The 25078-nt window shown below is 41.2% G+C and overlaps 1 protein-coding gene across 1 annotated transcript; it reads left to right on the top strand.

The window, feature by feature from the left end:
* Positions 1-3975: 3975 nt before the first annotated feature.
* Positions 3976-4957, top strand: LOC128263889 (E3 SUMO-protein ligase ZBED1-like). Its single transcript, XM_052999167.1, has 2 exons — positions 3976-4131; positions 4191-4957. The coding sequence occupies exons 1-2, from the start codon at positions 4098-4100 to the stop codon at positions 4955-4957; spliced, it is 801 nt and encodes a 266-aa protein (XP_052855127.1). The 5' UTR covers positions 3976-4097.
* Positions 4958-25078: the final 20121 nt, after the last annotated feature.

The raw sequence follows: 25078 nt of genomic DNA, 5'->3' as shown, positions 1-25078 counted from the left end.
TCATTGTTATAGGACGACCCACTTGGGACAATACCGCGCCAATGCCATAGGCCGATGCATCTGTCGTTAGATCAAATGCTTTTTTAAAGTCGGGGTATCTTAGCATGACGTCTTCAGATGCCAAGATATTTCGCAGCTTCTGAAACGCTTGTTGCTGGCCTCAGAGAACTGGACCGAAATGTTCCGTGACCTATGTCTACTAACCGTTCCGTTTTCCCCTTCCAAGATTTCCGAAATGGGTCTTGCTATTGCTGCAAAGTCCTTTATGAAACATCTGCAGTAGCTCGCCAGGCCAAGGAATGATCTGACTTCAAACACGGATTTTGGTTCCGGGAAGTCTTTAATGGCATTGACCTTCTCTGGGTCAGTTGTTGCACCATTGCTGGTGACTATGAATCCCAAAAAGCTTACGCTCTTTTTAAAGAAGCGTGATTTTTCTACAGACACCCTCATGTTTGCTTCGTAGAGGTTCTTTAGAACCCAATCTACGTGTGTGACATGTGATTCTTCATTTTCAGAAAAAATAATCACATCATCCACGTACACGTGACAAAATTTGCCGATTTGCTCTCGCAAAATGTCGTCGATTGTCCTTTGAAAAATGCTGGCAGCATTTTTCAGACCAAAAGGGAGTCTGCGAAATTCATATTTCCCTCCGTTTACCAAAAAAGGAAGTTTTTCGCGATCACGCTCTGCGAGTATGATCTGGTGGTATCCTGACTTAAGGTCCAAAGTTGTAAAATATTTGGCCTTGCCTAGGTTTCCCAATATCATGGAGATATTTGGCATGGGGTACTTGTCAGGTACCGTTCTTTCATTTAGCTTGCGAAAGTCAATTACTAGTCGCATGTTTTTGTTGCCCATTTCATCAGTGCCCTTCTTGTCCACTACCCATATTGGGTTGTTGTATGGAGACACTGATTTTTGGATTATGCCATTGTCCAATAGATTTTGGATTTCCTTGTTAACAAAATCGGCCGCCCCCATGGGGTACGGATACAGTTTTGCATAAATAGGTTCTTCATCCATTGTTCTTATTGTGGCTACTACTGAAGTGTTATATGGTAGTGCCTCATTGGGGTCTGCAAATGCCCTTTTTCTGCTTTTAAGCATTTTTATAAAGGCATCTTTGATCACAGGGGGTGCATCAGAGCAATCTACGTTAGTAAAATTGACATCAGCACAGGTATGGAAAGAAATTTCTTCGATTTCCGTACCCCATTTAAGACTCCCAGATTTTAAGCAATGCGATGCCCCAGCCTGTGTTAACAGGTCGAGGCCCATTATCCCATCGAACGTTGATAGGTCCGATAGAATAAAGAATGTTGCTTTTATATTGAAAATTGAGACAAGGCATTTCTGTGTTATTTGTGTTGCTTCTACCGGGCGGACGCCTTTTAGCCCCTTGTAAGGTCTAATAAAATTTTTAGACGCGCCCGTATCTATGAGGAATTTCATGGAAGCCCCCGCTACTCTTCGTCTGAGGACGGGTAGCAGGGATTTGCCCTGGATTTGATGGCATCCGAATCGTAATCTTCAATGGCATCGTCATCAACTTTTGCCGCTGCACTGGAGGCTGCGCTAGAATAATTTTTGTCGACCTGCTCGCCGCTTTGAGCGACATAATTAACTCTTTGTCTTTTAATAGGGCCTGAACGGCCGGACGTAGCCGGTCTCCCGTTTTGGTAAGCCTGAGCTTGGGTCGGTTGTACAATCCTAGAAACGGATGCGTCAACAACCATTGGCTCCGGAGTATTATTTTGCGGTGCAGAATGCACTTGGGCCTTATGTGGTTTGCTAAAGTGCGGGTTTTTACCGGCACCAAACTGTTGATTAGGCTGCGGGAAGGGCTTGTCTTGTTGACGATCTTGTGGCTTTGGATTTTGCCGACGATCTTTGTCCTCCTGGCTTCTTGCAAACGTAGTTGCGAAAATATACCTTTCGTGGTTCGATTCCACTTTTTGTGCCAGGGCCAAGGCCGATGGCATGTCTTTCGGCTTTGCCGAGAAGAGCACATCCGTGAGGTTTCGCTTGAGGCCTGAAATGAACACGCGTAAAGCGTCGTCGCGGAATTTGGCGCACAAAATTGTTGCCATTGACGTGTCATACGACATATTGACTTTATTTGTCAATAAGGTGAGTTTTTTCTCAACCTCATCGTAATACTGTAGAAGGGTCATGCTACCCTGTCTTAGGGTTCCTAGCTCTTGTTCAATGACATGCATTGGTCGCTTGTCACTGAACGTGAAGTCAAGACGACTTATTATCGCGTCGAAATTTAGTACCGTGCCGAATGAGGACAGCACGGCGTCGGCAGGGCCCCTAATCTTACTTCTAATGATGATAACCGCCTGGTAGTGGCGCGAGCTACCATCATACCGTCTTAAAATATGGTAAGCGGCCGTGGCCGCCTGTCGCCAGGAGACGTAACATTAACATTATTAAGTTGCTCGGGATCCATGACGTTTGTAGGAGGGACTGGGGGCTTGCGTCTTGGGGTTGGGGCGTGGACTTGCCCTATATTCTCGGACTCTGAGTCGCTTGAGTATTGTTTTCTGTTCCTATATTGGAGAAGCGGATCACTCATGGGTAGTCGAATTTAACTGCACAGAAATCCGTGCACGTAAGCAAAAGCGCTGCATAAACAAAGACAAAGTCGAAAGACTTTGGGGGTCGTATTTCCTTTTAGTTTATCTGCTCCTGTCAAATTGTAAATTATAAAATTCTAAATACGGGAATTCTCCAAAAATTCACTTCGCACTCGTTTATCTATTTATTTGATTTTCCTCTTTTTTTTGTTGTTACAAGAATTAAATGGGCAGAATTAAATGCTTGTTTTTCTTGAGACAGTGGTCCGAATTATATAGATAACTTTGACTGAAGACATAAAAGTTTTGGCCGAAGGGCCCACTTACATACAGCTACGTTTTTCCCGCGCCGCCGTCACTTTTAATTTCCAAGCTTTAGTTTTTTTCGGTGGGGTAATCTGTTACCACTAGTTGAGCGCCAGTAAGTAATTTATAGGTTTACTGCAGTTAGTACCTCGCTGCAGTCCCGTTGTTGATCGCCGGTTTGGTCGATTTACGTTGGTATGAGGATGGTGGTTCTGCGTAGCCCTTGTAGGTAGGTGGACGGTCGTCCGGTTCACGTTGATACGGGGATGGTGATTCCTTGTATCTCCTGTAGGTAGGTGGCCGGTTGGCCGGCTGGAAGGGTAACTGCCCTCCGTTCACTACTGGCCTAGAGACTCAGTCAGTGTTCAAATAATAAATTGTTTAACGGCGGTTGCCGGAGTTCGTTTTACGAGCGATGTGCTCTTTATTGGATTCAAATCAAAACTGAAACTTAAACCTAACATAATTGAACTTCATAGCGGCCACTCCAATGGGCAGTGCTTGCCGGCTATGCACGAGCATCCGGCCAGACGCTGTGTCAGCAGTTTGGCCGGCGCGATGTTTACGTAAACTGTGGTCAACAACTTTGGTTTTGCTGGCCACAGTTAACTTACATACCCAATATCACATCCACATACACACATACTTAATTCCAAAATTATCCAATTTTATTTTTTTTCATGTGAATATTTGTGTTATGCAGAGAGAAACATCCCCGTACACACGTATTTAATTCCTTACACATCCTAATATTTAAACATCAAAACAATAACAAACCCGGCTTACGCATCTTGCTGCGCCATCAGGTAATTATCCAATTGGTAACCGCACTTGTCGGACGGGCGAGACTGAGGGCGGCATCAACAAACGATCGCGGCATCCCGAAAAACAAAACCCGATAATTATAAAGGGTTATTTGTTGTTTTTTTAGTAGCTTTATACTATATCATTTATTTCAACATTTATTTCTACATATTAGAGCTGGAAAAAACATCGGCGATGTATCGATACATCGAAGTTTTTCGAAAATCGGGAACATCGAGGTTTCAAAACATCGATGTTCGATGTTTCCTCTTTACCCATCACTACTTGGCAGGAAAAAATCTTGGTAAGCTGAGCACGTTTTTTGTAAGAAACTTAAGTAAATAAATTATAGATTACAGTCTGATTCCGAAAGTTTGTTGGTGTTGGCGGCGCTCAGAAATGGAGAAGGCTTTGAAAGAGCAGAATAACAATGGTAATTAGAGCTATTATTTACAATCATATGATTTGTAATGTAACTTTTGTCCAATATAGTTGCCTGTCAAGAGGAAGAAAGCGACAGTACGGTCCCAAGTAAGCGGAAAAAATATGGGAAGTCTTCTGTGTGGAACTTTTTTAACAAATCGGCTGATGGCAGGTCAGCCAAATGTATTAAATGTGGAAAAACGTACCAAACAAGTGGCAATACGACAAACTTGTCTTGCCACTTGAAAAACATTCATCCTAATTTAACAATTAGTGAATTGCCAAGAGTACAACAGCCGTCAGTCCTTTCATTTATGGAGAAAAAGTACGAAAAGTCGTCGAACCGAAAACAACAATTTGACAGTGCCTTGTTCTATTATATTACATCAGACTTGCGCCCTTTCACAGTGGTGGAAAATAAAGGCTTCCGCAATTTTGTAAACCTCCTCGATCCAAGGTATGAATTGCCTTCACGTACGACCTTAAGAAATGTTTCGATGGCAAATGCATACGAAGAAAAGAAGGCCAGGCTGTACGCCTTTTTACAAGACGTCAAGCACTGTGCAATCACTTCAGATTGCTGGACGTCAAGGTCCAACGAGTGCTACGTTACTGTGACGTGCCATTTTATAACAGCGGATTTCGAATTACGCAACGCTGTTTTGTCCACAGAAAAGCTCCTCGACGAAAGGAGCCATTCTTCCGAGAGTATTGCAAACTCAATACGCACAGTACTCGAGGAATGGAGCCTTTTAGGAAAGGTCACCGCTATGGTCACAGATAACGCCAAAAACATGATAAAAGCATGTGAGATACTGCAAACGCCAAAAACATGATAAAAGCATGTGAGATACTGCAAATATTCCATGCTTTAAGGAAATACTGTCACCGTTTGAGCACGCAACGGTGCACACATCCGCCAGTACTTATGTCACATTGTCTTCAGTGATTCCGGTTATTTGTGGAATTTTACACAATTTAAACTCCACAAAAACCAAACTCCAGACTAAGGTGGGTCGAGATGTCTGTGATGACATACTTCAAGGGGTCAATACAAGATTGGTCCCCTATGAAAATCGTACGGTAACAAGAATGACCACGATTTTAGACCCTCGCTTTAAAAAGGAGGGATTTTGGAATCCATTTAATTCCTCCCAAGGAGTTAAATCATTAGAGGATGAACTGTCGCGCATCAATGCTCAATCAAAAGCTTCCACATCAAGCCCGCCAACACCAGAATCCACAGCAGAGTCTAACACACTATTCAGTTCTTTACAAACAAACAATATTCAAAAAATCCAAACCGGTCGCGTGGATTCCATATTAGCTTTGAAACAATATTTAAATGGTACTAATTTGGAGCCTGCACAAAACCCTTTGGATTATTGGAAGGTAAAAAAAGATAACAATTTAGATGGTAACCAACTTAAAATCCCATTTCTTCTTTTAACGGATACCAAATGACAACGGTTTCAAAACATGCGTTTTTAAATACTTCTGCGTTCCGGCCACCTCTACTGAAAGCGAGAGGATGTTCAGTAAGGCCGGGCTTATTATCAGCGAAAAGCGAAGCTCGCTTAAGGCTAAAAACGTCAATATGTTATTATTTTTAAACAAAAATGACTGGATTTCTTAAGTTAAGTTATTTTCTTATTCTTTTGAGTAGAACTCGATATTGTTTTTTATTTTAATTTTTATTGAATTGTGATTTAGTTTTTATTTTGGTTTTTGAAGGAAAGAGAAGAAATATAAGCTGAATATATGGATCTCAAATAAAGCCTCATTATTTATCAAGACCTTTTACAAATTAATAATATGTGATGGAGAAAAATACATTTTTTCAAAAACACCTTAAAATAATTCGATGTATCGATACATCGATGTTTTTCAGAAAACCTTTTTTTCTGAAAAACATCGATGTAGGGAAACATTTTCCAGCTCTACTACATATGTACAGATAATATCAGTGTAGTGAAATTACGCAGGGTTGCATATCGCTTTTGAGAATAAATCAGGAAAATTAAGGTGCGTTCACACAGCACCGCGTTTATAAACGGCAACAACCCGAATCTCGATAAACCTTTCACACCAATAAAATAACGACAAATTTAATTATTCGAGGTGTGCCACCCAGAAATAAACCGTGTTCCGATTCAACGCGTTCCGCGTCCATTTCTGTTGTTTGCTTTTTGGTGTTGTTAAAAATTACAACAGATTTAAGTATTTCGAAGTGTTGCACCCAAAAATAAATTGAACCATCAAACACCGGTCCTATCTCACGCGTTCCCGTTTTTGCTGTTTGGTTTTTTGGTTATTTTAAACATAGCAACAAATTTAAGTATTTAAATCGGTTCCGCATCAAGGTCTTCTGGTATTATATGATTTAACCTATCCAACTACACAAATATTTTGTTTCCAAATATGTTCTCCAAGCACATGTCCATTTTACATCCCCGGCACAATAATATATCGCAACCATATAATATCGGTATTAGTATATTAGCCGGGGTTACGTATATATAAGCCAGAGTCAACACCCCAGCTGACCAACTTCCGTCCGTTCACACAAATAAGATCCGACTTGGGCAGATGAGGGCTCTCTGGGTGGAGACAGTTCGAGACGTGCTCTGCTGTCCTCTCTGTATTAAAATGTAAAGACACGATTACAGTCATGCAATCTAATAGACTGATTCCATTGCCGCATTAGTGGACTTTTTAAATGTCCCTGATTCCATTGGCGCATTAGCATTTGGCTAATGCCACTCCGACATTTGAGTGGCATGAACAGCTGATCTGGGTTTGTTTACTATTCAATTTTTGCAAATCCAAAAGAAATTAATTTTAAATTAATGAATTAGTGAGTTTACTTAACTCTGTAATGCTCAGCAGGACATCCATAATGCGACCGAGGCATTTGCCAACTTGGACGACAAGGAAGAGAAGCTGACTGCGTTGTTATGACGGGTTTGCAATGGAGACCACCACAGTTTCTAAAAGTGGCAAGGGTTTCCGTATATGTGGGAGTTATTTTATGCCAGAGATCCAGCAGTAATGCATTGTGGTACTGCGAGCAGAATTTGCAGCGTGCGCTCTAGGTTTCAGTAATTTTTATAAAAATATATATTATATTCAAAAGACATCAAAAATTGCGCCAACCTTGCATAAAGAAAACAGCTGTTGTAGTGGTGGCACGAAAAAAATATAGTTTCCGGTATTTGTTCTAAAAACGTTCGGGGCGAATGGTTTCTAATCGCTTTTAATAATCGCATTTATTTTAAATGCGGCATTTAGCCTTATGGGATTCCCTGTGTGTCTATGTCCAGAATACTAGGCTTTCGGGCGTCGAAAAGCTGTTCCACCTCTACTCGAAAACGAGTGGTGAAGCAAAGTCCATCGTTGCGCTAACTCCTTTAACCAACGAAGGGTTTGAATCAGCATGGAGGAACCTGCAGAATCGTTTTGAAAAAAAGCGATTGCTCGTCAACATCCACCTTAATATTCAAATCAATTTTCCCTCTGTTTCCCAAGAATGTGGGAAATCCTTAAAGCTTCTGGAGAGCAAAGTCCAAGGGTGTTTGACAGCCTTGGAAATTGCTAAGGTAGACACCACCCAATGGGATTGTCTGCTCGTCTTTCTGTGCTCCTCGAGGCTGCCGAAATTGACGCTGTCTCAGTGGGAGCAGTCTGTCCGTCAACCATCCGAGATTCCAGGGTCGAATGTTTTCAAGGTTTTTTTTTACAAGGTCGTCTTTTATTCCTTGAGGCAATTAAAGAATTGAATTGAATTGAAGCTGAACGCGGGCCGCAGATTATCCACAACTTTGAAAATAGGGTCACAGTAAATATAAAATCGTGTAGACTTTGTTCAAATACGCCCGTCGCGGATCGGGAACGGTATATAAAACAGCAAAAACTCTGTTTGAACTGTTTTGCAAGAACCCACATGTTGAGAGACTGCATAAGTACTCACAACTGCTACACTTGCAAAGGTCGCCATAACACTCTCCTGCATCGTGGCGGCCCCCCACAGCACCCGTACCTGACCTCCAACCACCATTACAGTCAGCATCCATACCTGACCACCAGCAAAGTATACAGTCCACTCCATCGCCGTGAACACGCAAGGGGTCCTCCTGAGCTTATAGAGATCTGCCACTCGGGCATAAAGTACTCTGCACGCGCTTTAGTTGACTCAGGATCAGAAGCAACCTTTATGATTATAATTAAGCTCCGTTTAGGGACCTGCCCAACCTCCAACTAGCAGATCCGAATTTCTACCAGAGTTCGCAGAATGACGTGCTCATAGGCGCTGATCTACTTCCATCGATTATTCTTGGCCAAGAGACCATATTCGGGTGTATTCTTTGCGGCCCAATCGCGAAGAATCCCACTAACAGAATAGCTTCCTTCTCGACACGATTGTCTGTCACTGAGGCTAAAGTAGACAGCATCTTCACCAAATTTTGGAAGGTGGAGGATGTTCCAGAGAAGCTGGTTGAGAAATCCAACTCGGTGTGTGAGAACAACTTCCAGCCGATCACTAAAAGGGATGAGTAAGGGAGGTATGTGGTTTCCTTGCCCTATAATGCGACATTCAAGGCCTATCGCATTGGCGCAATTCCTTAGAAACGAGGCACGGCTAAACAACAACGCCCCCTTAAAAGAGCAGTACGACTCATTAATCCAGGAGGATTTAGATTTAGGTCAAATGCATCTAGTCTCTCCAAACGACGACTCCAATAACAGTTATTTGCCGCACCACTCGGTTTTCAAACCAGATAGCACCACGACAAAGGTTCTCGTCGTGTTTAACGCCTCCAATCTTCTTCTTTAAGTACGTCTTCAACGCCGACATCACCAAGATGTACCGGCAAATCGGAATGAACGCTTTCCGATCATAGCGCTGTTACGTCGGAGTATTAGTGCCCAGTCCAAAAGATTTCGGCCGAGGGAGTTGCGTCCTTGGTAGGCACACTGGGTGCGGCTCAGCTCGAAACCACTCCCCTCCCCGACATAACGAGAATGAATTTATCGTGCCTTAGGAAAAAGATAGAGCTCGTTCAGTTTGTTTTGTCATTTGTCGTCGCTGCTCACAAGCTTCACAAGTAGCTATCTTAACCGCTTGACCGAATATCGATCAGCAGCGTGTGGCTGTTTTAGCCTGCCCTTAACACATTCCGTTTGTCGATGGATCACTGCCGGCCACTGCAATGCGATCCCCAATGTCGTCAGTCGAAAGTTACGTCATTGTTCTTGACCCAAGTTTTTCCATTTGCGCTAGCTCCCCTTTTCATAGACGTTTACCAAGGCATTATTGACTTCTGCTTCACATTATAATTTATTGAAATGTTTTTTTTTTTAAAAGGTGCACATTTAATTGACAAATGAAAGTGCAAATTTAGGTGCAAAATTAATCAAATGGAGAAATATTCTTAGCGGTGTATATAATGAATATAAATTTAAGAATAATATTTGGAGTTAATTATAAAAATAATAATATGGATGATACATGACTCTAAATTGAATGCATGAGGATTATATATATATATATAAATGTTTAAAATGCACATAGATCTAGGTATATACGCATATGTATATATATAATTTATAAAAGTTCGCTTGACAGTAAGTCGAACGCAACACACTTACTCCTTTTTATTTTCATCGACAAGAGCTCTCATTGTGGTAATCCGAGTTTGGAAAATTAAATATACACATATGCATAAATATAGATATATTACTGCAAATTCACTTAACATTATTAATAAATTGTTGAATAAATTTATATAAAAAACGTATGTTAATTGACATTTCTTAGAATTGAACAATGTTGGTCATTTTTCACGAACAAAAAAAAGGTATTCGCTTTATGCGATACGAATTGCGAGGAAGGAAAGAGTGTAAAACGGCTCTGGCAAAGATTGAAGGTAGCAATTCTAGCAATGGTTTCTCGTGGTGGTTCCAATTACATATAAAAACTTTGGTCTTTTGCTTGTATTTAATTGTTCATTTATAATTGATGAGTGTTGTTGATTGTTCGGACGAGTTTTATAGTGCTGATAGTGCTGACATTGGACCCGACGAATCTGCACAGATCGCTTGTACATCCGGAGGAGATTCAAAATCAACATAAGGATCAAGAGTCCAGTAATGAGGCACAAAACATTGAAGACTTTAGTGATGTCCTCCTTGTGATCTACAATTTCGACGTTGATTACCACGTTTGCCGTATTGTCGGATGCCTTTGAGGTTGTAGATCCCATGATATATAAATAGTGTTTTTCTATCGGGTTCTTAATTTGATCACTCGGTTAGGTCCTTCGCAATTACTGTTTACACCGGTAGTGTACTTAACGTGGTTTCGCGGTCGTTTTTGTTTCGACTCCCGATTCTCAATTATCTTGGACTGTCTTCTCAATCCTAAGGTGGGCGATCTTCCGGGTCATCTAAGTGTTCCCACTTAGGTACAGCATTTCCCCGTTTTCTGGCTTAATGGCCCACTTCTGGATTCTGTTAAGTTTCGTATTAATTGCTCCTCACACCCATTGCCTGATGTATGTTCTTGTGAATTGCTTACTCTGACCAATTCGTTGCTGGTTACTGTATTGGCCAATTTCGGTGTTTCGCCACTTGCACTACACAGTTTCTTCTGTATCTGGTTATTTTATTTGTTATTTGTTATTTTTTTCTTTTTATTCCTTACCCCGCCTTAGCCCGCTCCCGTAACCACTATCTTTTTACACTCCAATTTATTAATCGAATAAATTTCCATATTGATACCTTGAAAGAACACATTAGTAATATAGCTGAGAGCCTTCTGGCCAGCAACTTGGGCTTAATCCCAAAATTCTTGTTTAACAAACAAGAAATAAATACTATAATAAATATGTTAGGCACACAAAACATTATCCTACAATTGGATGTACACTTCTATTATATACTTACACCATCCTGTTTTACTTTTAATAACAAACTATTGTTTAACGTAAAGATACCAATTTTCGATACAAAAGTTTATAAATTCACCCACATCATACCCCTACCAGTAAATAATTCACATTTCGTCATTTCCCCCGAATTCTTGGCACATGATAACAACACTTTACATCAATTTTGCGAAAGCTGCCTTCAGGTGGAACAAGAGTCCTGCTGTCAGGGAATCCACACGAACTCGACAACAAAAAACAGAAAATTTCTGTCAGACATCGTCAATAACGTAAAGGAGACAAAATCTGACATGATAGACACAGGTCACGAAATGAACATATTCGAGCCGGAAAAAGGGTTTATCTTAATTTTCAACGGAAAGAACACCCCCCTTAAAGCAACCTGCAACGATGAAATACTTTTAAATGGCTCTCCGTAATACGTTATAAAAGTTGTACCATATGGATAAACAGAATAGAATACAGCGACAGAGAACTGGTTAAACATGATCATTTCACCTTCGTACTTCCACCAGTCGTCAAGATAACAAAAAATCAAACGATCAAAACATTATTACTGGAAAAATTACACTTAGAAGCCCTTTCGACAGCTGGAATAATCATCAAAATGGATAATATAACACACTACATATTTATTTGTGACCATATACTATCATTGACTCTTATCCTGATCGTCATCCTCCGATTATGTTATAAACCACAGACCATCTTCCTCCCACACCCGCCGACTGTCACTACCTTAGTGGAGCCGACCATTCCTTCGTTATCGCCCTCTCTCCACTCTCTAACACATCAGATACGTCGAAACCTGCCAACTATGCAGATTCTCATTTTTCACTCGGATCTGCTAGATATGCGAATTCCCAATCATACCATTTCCATTCCCATATATTCCACTGTATTCCACAAGTTACTCTTTAGTTTGTAGAAGAATAAAGATTCATTATAATTTTGACCGAAGTCAAAGGAGGTTCTCATTTATTAAATTTAAATATATCAAATACACCGAAAATACCCATTGGACTGAACTCACAGTATACCACGACACTGGAAGCACCCATTGGACTCGACCTTCAGTATACCTAGATACTGTAATTCGAGCGGTAAAAGTAGAAAAAGTAGAAAAGTAGAATATAAAGCTAAAAAGATAGGGCATGGCACTGAAATTTAAGGATGTTCGATAAAACTGCTGTGGTATTTTATTTGTTTCATCATCACATATCGCATAGCCCACGGCCGGCGATCCCTAAAGTTTTTTTTCCTTTTATTTTATGGGCTCCATGAACTTTAGAAAGGCTTCCATAATGATACGCTATTCTTAGGTATCATTATCACATCTTTATTTATAATACGCATTTTGGAGCTTAATCTTTATCAGAAGTTCCCAAAAGATTATTTCGATTTTATTTAATTTGTTTTTGTAAATAAATTTATGGTTAAATAAAGTTTAAATTTACATGCAAAACGTACGCATGTTTTATAAAAATTTGGCATAGGTAGGAATTGTATTCAGCAGCATCCAAGGTGTCGACATAGACAATTATTTTTTCGGTTCTTACAATAAAAAAAAACTAACCAAACAACAAGCAAGTTCATTAATAAAGGCACTTTGTCGTTATGCAAAGTACGCCATCATTATTCAAATGGTTTCTCCATGAGAAGAAGGGAGAAGTTTTGTTTGACCATAGACATTTTTATCTTGTACGTTAATGCAGTACAAATAAGTGGCCCTTACGACACCAATCAATGCTTGTTACGCGCGGATCCCTGGGGCGAATAAAACGAGATCGCGAGAGGTAAAAAAAGAGGGACATTGAAGGAATGGACGGACTTATTCAAAATACATACGAAATAAAATACTAAATACTAATCGGGACTCTCCACTTCCCGTGAATAAATTTACAAACAAAAGTAATACCAAGCATCGTTCTACGGTTTGACAAAGTTGGTAAATTAATTAGAAGAAGTCTACTAGAGTAAGATGGTAAAAATGTTTATTTTTGCATCTCAATTAAGGCCCCGTAGATCATTTAGTAAAAGGTTATTTTGCACAAACTCTATCCGGTCTATATTTACATCATTTTGGAGACTCCAAACTGGTTAGCAACACTCCAGGATTGGACGAACTAGTAAATAAAATAAAGTCTTTGTGACATGGGGATCATCGAAAAAATGGTAACATACCACAAATTTTGAGTGTCATTGTTTGAATCAAAAAGTCAATCTGCACCGGAAAATCAAGTTTTGAACTCTGAAGGATTTAATCAATTTAAATTTGTAATTGCTTGTATATGATTAATTTCCTTTTTATAAATGGGGATAAAAAAAGACTCCATCCAAATAGGTGGGAAGTCTGAAGTTTTAGGGAATAGGTAAACAATTTTTGTAGTGCTCTGCACAGGGTCTCTGCGTAGTATCTAAGCACGTAGCCTGGAACACCGTCGGGACCCTGTGAGTAGAATGACTTAATCTTTGCAGACCAACGTTAAAAGATTAACCCGTTTAATACAATCAGAATTCAAAACCATTCCTGACGGTAACAGCCCTTTGTATTTACAAATAAAATAAGCAAAAACAAAGAAAATTTCCACAGCCTTACTCGAAATAATGATTACTATTACATTTATGATGACTTATCTCGGATGAAAATGCGTAAGCCAAACAATAGATGAAGTACGATAAATTTTTCTGGAGGCTTAAAAACTTTGTTTTCTGAAGCCCTGTAGTTATTTTTGATTATACATATTTCTCACTGCGGTAGCAGCCTTTTCATTTTTCTGTGCCACTTTACCGAGTTCTTTGGTATTTAGTGAACTTCAAAATGCCCTTAAAACCAGAAAGCTTATTTATTAGCCGAAAATCTGGCAGTTCCCTGTATAGGTATGGAGCTAAAAACATCATATTAATTTATTTTTTTTAATATATTTACAATTTATAATGCTTTAGGATGGTGTTGTACGGCCCTTCAAGGTATGCATTGTTTTATATTTTCTCAATGTTTTGTAGAAATGAGGAAAGCACACTTTTGGGCTGCATTAGACTTTCAAAACTGCCTCTCCTTCAAATTAAGTCTAAACTTAAACCGTAGTTCTCGAAACCTAAAGCAAAACCGCGCCAAATCGCCGGGTGATTTTGGTAGCTAATTGATCAAATAATTTATTTTTAAAGGAATCACCTCATTTCCCGAGGGTACCCGAAAGTGTCGAAAAGCAACTTGGCACTTATTAATATGCATTAAACTCCAAATTATAAACTTGGTATTGAGAATTTAATGGCACTGTAATCATGCGTTCATCTAATTTACCCGGTATTGGGTTAATTCTATAAAGCACCGAAGCATAACTTATTTTTTATCCACAAATAAGCCCCTAGCCGTTAGTAAAGTGAAACCCTCCTTTAATTCTGTACCTATTATATTCTTTGGCAGAACCAAATTTTCAGCCATGCTTTCTATAATATTCGGAATCTCACCCTTTTACTGATAGGGTTTCAATTTGTAAGTATTAAGTCGGCCATGCTTGATGTCTATTAATAGACTTATGTTTTCAATGCACTCTTGCCCATTCATCTATAATGTTAGTTGCTCGGTTATCCTAATGATGTTAACACCTTAATGGCTTTGGTGGCCATACAAACGAATACGGCAATTTTATCTTATATTACCGAACGTGATCTATTCCAGTTTTTAAGAATGCGTACGACGTTGTTACTCTGTATTTAGGAAGATTGCACTTTTTTTTGAGCTGTATTTTGTTTGCACCTCGCACACTTGACCCATTCTCTCAATTACTTTTTAACCCAATACTTACTTTGGATATCATTTCCAGTTATGTTCATTCCTCCACGCAGATTATTTTTGTGTTTTGTCTAAGACTAAAACGGATTCAAATATCCTATTACTTTTCTTACGTTTTCTTATTTGTTTTTAGGCTGTTGCGCTGGTGTGAGCAGCAATTAATACGAAACTTAGCAGAATCCAGAAGTGGGCCATTGAGCCAGAAAACGGGGAAATGCTTTACCTAAGTGGGAACACTTAGATGAACCGGAAGCAAAACCACCAGTATAAAAGATCCCCCTTCTTAGGACAGTCCAAGATAATTGAGAATCGGGAGTCCAAACAGAGACGATCGCGGAACCGCGGAACCGCGTTAGGTTCACTACCGGCGAAAACAGTAAACGCGGAGGACTTATCCAAGTGATCTAATTTGAAACCCGATTGAACCACACTATTTATATAAGTTAGCATGGAACCCAAAGGTGTTGCAAGACCGGATGCAATTCTCCAAATCAGCGGTCTCTGAGTGGTAGAGAAATGCACCGGGCACGAGGCGCTAAGTCAGCGGTCTTACGCTAGTCCCGCTGACTAAGGCGGGAAAGTAATGCAGCGGGCTATGCAGCAGATGCGAAGTACAAGGCTAGCACTCTGCCCATAGCGCTGCCGTCAATTCTGCTCGTCGCTGCCGACGTCGGGCCTTCTGCCCGGCTTTCTTGGAAAACATTTAAGTTAGCATTAATTAGTTCTTAATAGACTCGAAAGGAATCCAAACGGATTCCCGGATAAATTTAATAACAATAAACGGGATTAATTCCATAAATAAACTATATTTATCAAAACGGATTTTTAATTAATGTCAATCAACGAACGGGAGTAATTCCAATAAATAAAGAATATATATTTTAACGAAATATAGTCTTGGGTTTACTGGCGCCCAAACGAGTAAAACGCAAACCCGAAAATATAAACAAAAAATTATAAAAATTTTAAATTGTAAATTGTAAAAAACTGAATCAGAAACCTGTGCGGGAATAATTCAAAAAACAATTAAAAAAGCTAACTTTTTGTATGAAAAAAGATTAAACAAAAAAAGTTAAGCAACAACAAATTCTGTAACCCGGAAAAATAAAAAATTTATAAAAATAAATTTTTTGTAAAAAACTCAATTAGAAACCTGTGCGGGAATAACTCAAAAATTGCAATTTATAAAAGCTCACTTTTTTGTGTGGGAAAAAAAGATTAAGCAAAAAAGTTACAGACTAACTGCAAGCCGCAGACCTCTAAGAAAAAATAAATCTGTGAGAAAAACTCAATCAGCGAGAATAACTCAAAAATTGCGATTAATGAAAGCTCATCTTTATTTCTTTCCCCGTTTTCTGGCTTAATTCGCCACCTGTACTCCACAGTGTCTTCTGTATCTGGTTATTTTTTTATTTATTTATTTTTTTTTTTTATATTCCTTAACAGCGCTTCCAAAGAATGATGTTCCGCGATAAAGAGGGGAAGCTCTGCGACTATGAGCTTAACATTGTGACTTCAACAGCTAGCTCAGGATGCACTTGACCAATATCCTTTAGCTAGTGACATAGTTTTCAGATTCATGTATGTCGACGACGTTCAAGCTGGCAACCACACGCAGCAGTCCGCTGTTCTAGCCATCAAAGAACTCTGTCTGGCCCTCGAGAGTGCAGGGTTTCCACTGCGCAAGTGGACATCAAACGAGAATGGACTCTTGCAACGGATTCCAAAAGACCACTTGATCAGTTCTGACTTCCTTGAGTTGGAAGAGGCCAGTATGGCAAAAACCCTAGGAATCCGTTGGCAAGCGACCTCTGATAGTTTATTTTTCCTGCCGAGCGAAATTTCTCTTCAAACAAACTACACCAAACGAGAGGTTTTAGTCCAGATGGCTAAACTGTTTGATCCAGCATGATGGTTATCGCCTTTTGTCATCCGGGCAAAAAATTTGGCTGCGGGAATTAATTTGGGACCAGCCTCTTCCGACTGATCTCGTCATTTCTTAAAGGGTATCCAGCCCTGAAGGAGATTCGCATTCCAAGATGGGTGCGATTTCATCCAGCAGCGAAACTATAGTACCACGGGTTTCGCGATGCATCGCAGAGCGCCTATTATGGTTTCATGTGAAATCGGAAGATAACCCGGCTGATCTGGCAAGCAGAGGCGTGTCAGCCCAAGAGCTTAAGGACAGCGACCTTTGGTGGTGCGGGCCTGAGTGATTGCTTCACAACCAGGAGCAATGGCCACTCAATTCGTCGGTCCAGCTAGAAACCAAGCTCGAACAACGCCCAATAAAGTGTAACATCGCTATAGCGCCGGCAACTGACATTTTAGAGAGGTTTTCAGCGTTTGAAAGGGCGTTACGTGTTCTCGCTTACGTGTTCGGTTTGCAAGAAGGTGTCGCAAGCAACAAGTCGACGTGAAGGCAGACGTCCAAGAGCGGCTAATTGTGCTCACTCAGAGAAGTGAATTTGCAACAGAAAGCAAGGCCTTGAGCAACAAGAGACGAATTCCAGTCTCAAGCAGCATCTCCAATTTAAACCCTTTTCTCGACAATCACGGTGTCTAAAAAGCAAGCGGACGTTTACGAGCGTCTGAGATGCTAAGTTATGATGAAACATCCAATAATCATTCCAGCGAGGTGTATTTTTGCAAAACTTCTTGTCTTTTTTACCCATCGCATATCCTTACATGGGGGTAATCAGTTGGTGATTTGACTGATTCGTTTCAAGTATTGGATTCCTAAGCTGAAGAATCTTGTAAAGGAAACCATTCACTCTTGTCGAGTGTGCAACATCCACAAAATAAAGCTACAGACTCAGCTGATGGGAGATTTACCCTCTGCGAGATCCACAATTTCAGGTCTTTCACTCACACGGGCATTGATTTCGCGGGACCATTTGACATTAAAAGCTATGTCGGTCGAGGTTGCAAGGTAACAACAGGGGTATGTTTGCGTTTTTGTATGCTTTAGTACCCGAGCTATCCATCTAGAAGCTACGTCAGACTTAACCACTGAGAACTTTCTGGCAGCCTTCTCGCGTTTCTCCGCCCGACGTGGCTGTCCACACCATATACACTCTGACAACGGCAAAACGTTCGTTGAAGCCTCAGCGTCCTTATCCAAGGATTTTATTTCAGCCACGAGGGCATTCATAACTTTCCAAGTATTGTCTCCAAAATGTGACCTGGCACTTCAACCCTCCCGGCGCACCTCATATGAGGGTTCAATGGGAGTCAGGTGCCAAAAGCTTCGAGACAAACTTCCACAGGCAGACGGCTGTCGGAAAATACACATTTGAGGAACTAACTACCTTCCAAGCAAAATTTGAGGCCTGTTTAAACTCGAGGCCTATTTCTCCAATGTCCGAAGACCCCACTGACCTTGTAGCTCTCAGCCCCGGGCACCTCTTAGTGAGTGGGCCGCTCCTCTCCGTGACCGAGCCCGAGATTAAAGAAACCCCCATTTCCAATATTAACCGGTGGCAGCGGCTAAAGGCCCTACATCAGCAGTTTTGTTTTCGATGGAAGGTCGAGTATCTGAAGGAGCTCCACAAAAGAACTAAATGGCAATTCCCAATGCGAGACGTTCAGACGGGGGATATGGTGGTGATCAAGGAAGAAAACCTACCACCAAACGAATGGCGTCTTGGGCGGAGTTGTAGATGTCCTCACCACACGGGGCGTCATCCGACGACCAATCGCGAGGATGATCCGTCTCCCCATGGAGGCCACTGATTCCAAATGAGTCTTCCCTTTGTTTACGCCTCCCAGAATTATCCAGTGTCAGACGTTCTTACTAGTCCTAAGTTCATGTCATCCTCTGGTGTCTGTCCTAATACATGTAACAGTCATCTGCATCATCCATAGCGCATTACTTTTGTTTTTATCTATTTACACACACAGAGTGGTTACGATGGCGCCAACCAGCAACCAACACGCCTATAGATACCGCGTTTGCAGAGGGGTTCACGCCGGTTTAGCGACTCCGCGCTGTCCTAATTAATCGGTATTGCGCAAACTGCCTTGCTCAGGAGCATTCGGGCCAAACCTGCCGAAGTAAAGCCAAGTGCCGCGTCTGCGGCGAAAAGCATCACACCCTCTTGCACATCCAAGAGCCCCAGTCGCCGCGAGCAGCACGACAACAGCAGCAGCAGAGGATATCGCCGACGATGTCGCCACGCTCAGCGCGCAGTGGCCCTGCTACAGGCCCATCGTGCGCTTCTATCCTGCAGCGCACGAGTGTGAGCATCCTTCCATCGGCGTCGGTTTTTGTCGGTTCCAATGTAAAATGGTTTGACGTTTGAGCTTTGGTGGATCTATGCTGCCCCGTGAGTCGCATCCACATATCTTTGGCAAAGGCTTTCAACCTTTCCGTCACCCGCGTGGGCGATGATCGGGTGGTTTCATGTGAAATCGGAAGATAACCCGACTGATCTGGCAAGCAGAGGCGTATGCTTTAGTACCCGAGCTATCCATCTAGAAGCTACGTCAGACTTAACCACTGAGAAGTTTCTGGCAGCCTTCTCGCGTTTCTCCGCCCGACGTGGCTGTCCACACCACATACACTCTGACAACGGCAAAACGTTCGTTGAAGCCTCAGCGTCCTTATCCAAGGATTTCATTTCAGCCACGAGGGCATTGATACTTTCCAAGTATAGTCTCCAAAATGTGACCTGGCACTTCAACCCTCCCGGCGCACCTCATATGGGGGGTCTATGGGAGGCAGGTGCCAAAAGCTTCGAGACAAACTTCCACAAGCAGACGGCTGTCGGAAAATACACATTTGAGGAACTAACTACCTTCCTAGCAAAAATTGAGGCCTGTTTAAACTCGAGGCCTATTTCTCCAATGTCCGAAGACTCCACTGACCTTGTAGCTCTCAGCCCCGGGCACCTCTTAGTGAGTGGGCCGCTCCTCTCCGTGACCGAGCCCGAGATTAAAGAAACCCCCATTTCCAATATTATCCGGTGGCAGCGGCTAAAGGCCCTACTTCAGCAGTTTTGTTTTCGATGGAAGGTCGAGTATCTGAAGGAGCTCCACAAAAGAACTAAATGACAATTCCCAATGCGAGACGTTCAGACGGGGGATATGGTGGTGATCAAGGAAGAAAACCTACCACCAAACGAATGGCGTCTTGGGCGGAGTTGTAGATGTCCTCACCACACGGGGCGTCATCCGACGACCAATCGCGAGGATGATCCGTCTCCCAATGGAGGCCACTGATTCCAAATGAGTCTTCCCTTTGTTTACGCCTCCCAGAATTATCCAGTGTCAGACGTTCTTACTAACACGCCTATAGATACCGCGTTTGCAGAGGGGTTCACGCCGGTTTAGCGACTCCGCGCTGTCCTAATTAATCGGTATTGCGCAAACTGCCTTGCTCAGGAGCATTCGGGCCAAACCTGCCGAAGTAAAGCCAAGTGCCGCGTCTGCGGTGGAAAGCATCACTCCCTCTTGCACATCCAAGAGCCCCAGTCGCCGCGAGCAGCATGACAACAGCAGCAGCAGAGGATATCGCCGACGATGTCGCCACGCTCAGCGCGCAGTGGCCCTGCTACAGGCCCATCGTGCGCTTCTATCCTGCAGCGCACGAGAGTAAGCATCCTTCCAACGGCGTCGGTTTTTGTCGGTTCCAATGTAAAATGGTTTGACGTTTGAGCTTTGGTGGATCCATGCTGCCCCGTGAGTCGCATCCACATATCTTTGGCAAAGGCTTTCAACCTTTCCGTCACCCGCGTGGGCGATGATCGGGTGGTTTCATGTGAAATCGGAAGATAACCCGACTGATCTGGCAAGCAGAGGCGTCTCAGCCCAAGAGCTTAAGGACAGCGACCTTTGGTGGCGCGGGCCTGAGTGATTGCTTCACAACCAGGAGCAATGGCCACTCAATTCGTCGGTCCAGCTAAAAACCAAGCTCGAACAACGCCCAATAAAGTGTAACATCGCTATAGCGCCGGCAACTGACATTTTAGAAAGGTTTTCAGCGTTTGAAAGGGCGTTACGTGTTCTCGCTTACGTGTTCGGTTTGCAAGAAGGTGTCGCAAGCAACAAGTCGACGTGAAGGCAGACGTCCAAGAGCGGCTAATTGTGCTCACTCAGAGAAGTGAATTTGCAACAGAAAGCAAGGCCTTGAGCAACAAGAGACGAATTCCAGTCTCCAATTTAAACCCTTTTCTCGACAATCACGGTGACTTAAAAGCAAGCGGACGTTTACGAGCGTCTGAGATGCTAAGTTATGATGAAACATCCAATCATCATTCCAGCGAGGTGTATTTTTGCAAAACTTCTTGTCTTTTTTACCCATCGCATATCCTTACATGGGGGTAATCAGTTGGTGATTTGACTGATTCGTTTCAAGTATTAGATTCCTAAGCTGAGGAATCTTGTAAAGGAAACCATTCACTCTTGTCGAGTGTGCAACATCCACAAAAGACAGCTACAGACTCAGCTGAAGGGAGATTTACCCTCTGCGAGATCCACAATTTCAGGTCTTTCACTCACACCACCGAAATCCGCTCGAAGTCGTCAAGCATGGGCCGACAACTGCTGATGCTGGTTGATGACCAGATTCAGACCCGAACGCCGGCCAAGCCCCTTGATCCAAAGGTCCGAGATGGCTTCAGAAACATTACGTTGGTGGTTCCATCCCTCGTTGGTGTCGGTTGTTTTCGGAGCTGATATCTACGTGGAGTTGATGCTGCCGGGCATCCGCACGAGTCAGAATGGATTGCCCATGGCACAGGACTCTACCTTAGGGTGGCTCCTCTCGGGCACTTGCTCCCTCTTCTGAAGGTCCATTATTCCCATTTCGAGGAGGGAAGAATGTTCATGTCGAACCAGGCTTGGTGCAACATCGCTGGCTTGGCATTACCTCTCTCTCCATATAGATATAGCCTTAGACCTCACGCCATATTTTTTTTACAGCATAAAGAATAATAAAGTGCACGAAGCATCAAGTGAATTTAACAAATTAAATTAACAAATTAAATGAATTTAATAAATTAATTTTTTTGAAAGTTGCTAAAACGACGAAACGAAAGTCGGACAACGACGAGGAACAGCAGTAGCAGTAGAACCGCGAGGCTATATTTAAGGAGACGAATAAAACTTTTTCGATCCCAAAGCAACCCTTTCGTTATCTTTTGGTCAAAGGCAATCACCCAATATTAATTTGGTGGAACGATCCCACAACCTCTCTGAGCTAGCCACACGTTTAAGTAGCGGGCGAGATACTTAAGAAATCAGGTCGTTACATAGCTTTCTCTGGACTAGAACCTTAGCAAGCATTTCTTTATATGGATTACTTAAAAGTTATTGGTTGTTCCGAAAAACATTTGCTTAAAAACTTAGCTGATGTTTCTGAGAAATGTAGGCAACATATCTAAAGTTACATCCATGCACAGACAAAGGAATCATGCCCGACGACAAAAAATACGACATCATTAAAAATTATCCAGTCCCACATAATGCGGATAGCGCTCGAAGATTTGTTGAATTTTGCAATTATTATTATTAAGAAATTTGGCTGACTTTTCTCGTCACATAACAAGATTATGTAAGAAAGATGTAAAATTTGAATGGACAACTGAATGGCAAAACGCTTTCGAACATCTAAAATCGACATTAACAAGCCAAACTCTTTTACAAAGTCCACATTTTAGCAAAGAATTTAGCATAATTACAGATGCTAGCAAGCAAGCTTGTGGAGGAGTCCTAACTCAAAACAAAAATGTTTTCCAGCTCGCAGTTGCGTACGCATCAAGATCTTTTACAAAAGGCAAAAGCAAATAGAGCACAACAGAACTAGAATTATCAGCTATCCTTTGGGCGATAACATATTTCAGACCATATATTTATGGTAGACACTTCACTGACAAAACAGATCACAGAGCACTTACTTATCTATTTTCAATAGTAAACCACAGTTTCAAACTAACACGAATGAGACTTGAAGAAGAAGAATATAACTTTACAGTTTTAGTACCTTAAGGGCAAAGATAATAATGTAGCCGTTGCGCTTTTAAGAATTACTTCAACGGACTTAAATAATATTCAAATAAATAATAAAATTTTGAATGTTACTACCTGAAATCAAAGTAAACAGAAAAACTCCCGCGAAGGAAAAGAACAAGTAGTTTTGCATAAGCAAACTTCAGATAAAGCTTCTCATCCTAACGAATACAGAGTCATTGTAAATGATGATGTACCAAAGGTAGTGACCTTGCGAATAATCAATTCACTATGTTTGCTATGGGAAAAAATTTATAGCAAGAATTGATGTTAGCAATTTGTACACCTATGAAATTCTCGACTTAGGTCAGTCCTTTCAAAGGCTTGAAAAAGAAGCCGGTATACTTAATATCAGTCAACTTAAAGAGGCATCGAGCGAAAAGTCTTTGACACTGTTAGAGTTTTTTTTCTTGAATTGTTACTCCAATTATTGAAGTTACTTAAAGTTTACTGTAAGTAAGTTTGGGGCTAAGGCGGGAGCACTATAAAGGTTTCTCTCGCTCTCATGATTTCGCCTCGTCTTCGTCAACCTTCGTTGATCTAGGCTCTAAGATCTTTTATATATATTAAATAAGCACTCGAAAAATTTTATTCGTTTCTATCGCACGCAGTTTTCTTTTCGTTGTCGTTTTGCCCAAATAAAGTTGGTTTTTCAAATTAGAATAAATATTCTAATTCTTCATGGCGCCCCTCGTGGACTGTTAACAACAAACAAAAGGGGACAAGTTTAGTGACAGTGACACATACATAACAAATCAAGTGCAAGTGAATTTAATTGCAAGTCAATTAAATACAATTATATACATAAATAGTTGCCCGCGGCGAGTGTTCTTTTTTGTTTGCTAACAAACGGAAACTTCGCAATCGCAAATTGCTAACAAAGAGTGCCGGTTGCGAAACACGAGGGATGCCCTGCGATTCCTCTGATTGCATGAAGAAAGTGGCAGCCGGATTAAAAGATCCGAACGCAAGCCTGAGGTATTTATGCAAAAAATTGAAAGCTAGAGTTGTAGACAAAAATTAAATAGAACATTAATTGTCTTGTGCTGAAAAATTGCACCTCGCTTTCAATTCTTGGCACATACGGATCCATATAGTAGAGCTAGATTGCATGTATTAATCAAATGCAACATTTAAATATTGAACACACACAACATATTAGCGGTCCGCCAAGTGGCGCGCTACCCTGCAATCGGTCGGGTATATTAGATTTTTGGCGTAATTTGCAACCACTATTCTTATGTGAACAATAATTAAATAATTTTATTACAAACGAATAATTATAAAAAATTTTTAAGTACCAATACAATGTTTTTTTTGTCGTTGTTTTGGTTTGAAAATTTATATATTATTATATATAAGTTTGTGCTTTCCATTATATATTTTTATTCGATTATTATTTTTTAAAATTTTTTTTCTTGAATAAATTAAAGTAAAAAAAAAATAAAGAAAAAAGAAAAATTGAAAAACAAATCAGTTTTGAAAGACCTTAAAAACAAACTTAAAAACAAACTTGGAAGAACGGCTAGATTCGGGATCGGTTCTGATCCAAGCGGAAGAATTAGAACGCAGGCTTCATGTTTTAAAGGCGTCAATTGATAAGGCAAATCAATAGCGATACGTTTGGAGACGAGTTGTCGCTTGTAACGGCCGTAAAAACAGCTAGCGATGCTGAAGTTTTACGCTCAGCCTCGTTAGCTTCAACTCGTTCTCGACTTTCGAATTTATTATTGCCAAAATTTAACGAAAATCGTCTTGAACAGAGTCGACCCAGTGACCATACAAAAATGGAAAGAACAACTCGATTACGAAACTTTGCCTCTTAGGTCTGATTTTGAGACAATGTTAAATCGCTGATATAAGCATTTATCCTCTGAAGAATGAAGAAGCCAAATGAAGCCAAAGCAATATCGAGCAAACAACATAACCGTAGATCATTTTCGTGTTCTTCCTTTAACGATGCACAGCAAACTTGTAGCTTTTGCAATGATGGAGAACTGTAGTTCGTTTGGCCGTCTCGAAGTAATGCAGAGGTTTCAGTTTGTCAAGTCAGTTATGCAACAATTGTCCGCGAAAAGGTCACACTGTTGTAAGGTGCTGCACAGATAGATAGTGTCTGATAACAGTTCAGCGTTGCCAACCCCCCAAAAGAGTATATCTTCTCCTTTAAATAAAGATCATCCTTCTAACTTACATGTTCTGCA

The sequence above is a fragment of the Drosophila gunungcola genome, unplaced genomic scaffold, assembly GCF_025200985.1.
Source record: "Drosophila gunungcola strain Sukarami unplaced genomic scaffold, Dgunungcola_SK_2 000025F, whole genome shotgun sequence".
Lineage (NCBI taxonomy): Eukaryota > Metazoa > Arthropoda > Insecta > Diptera > Drosophilidae > Drosophila > Drosophila gunungcola.
This window is presented reverse-complemented; position numbering and strand designations above follow the sequence as displayed.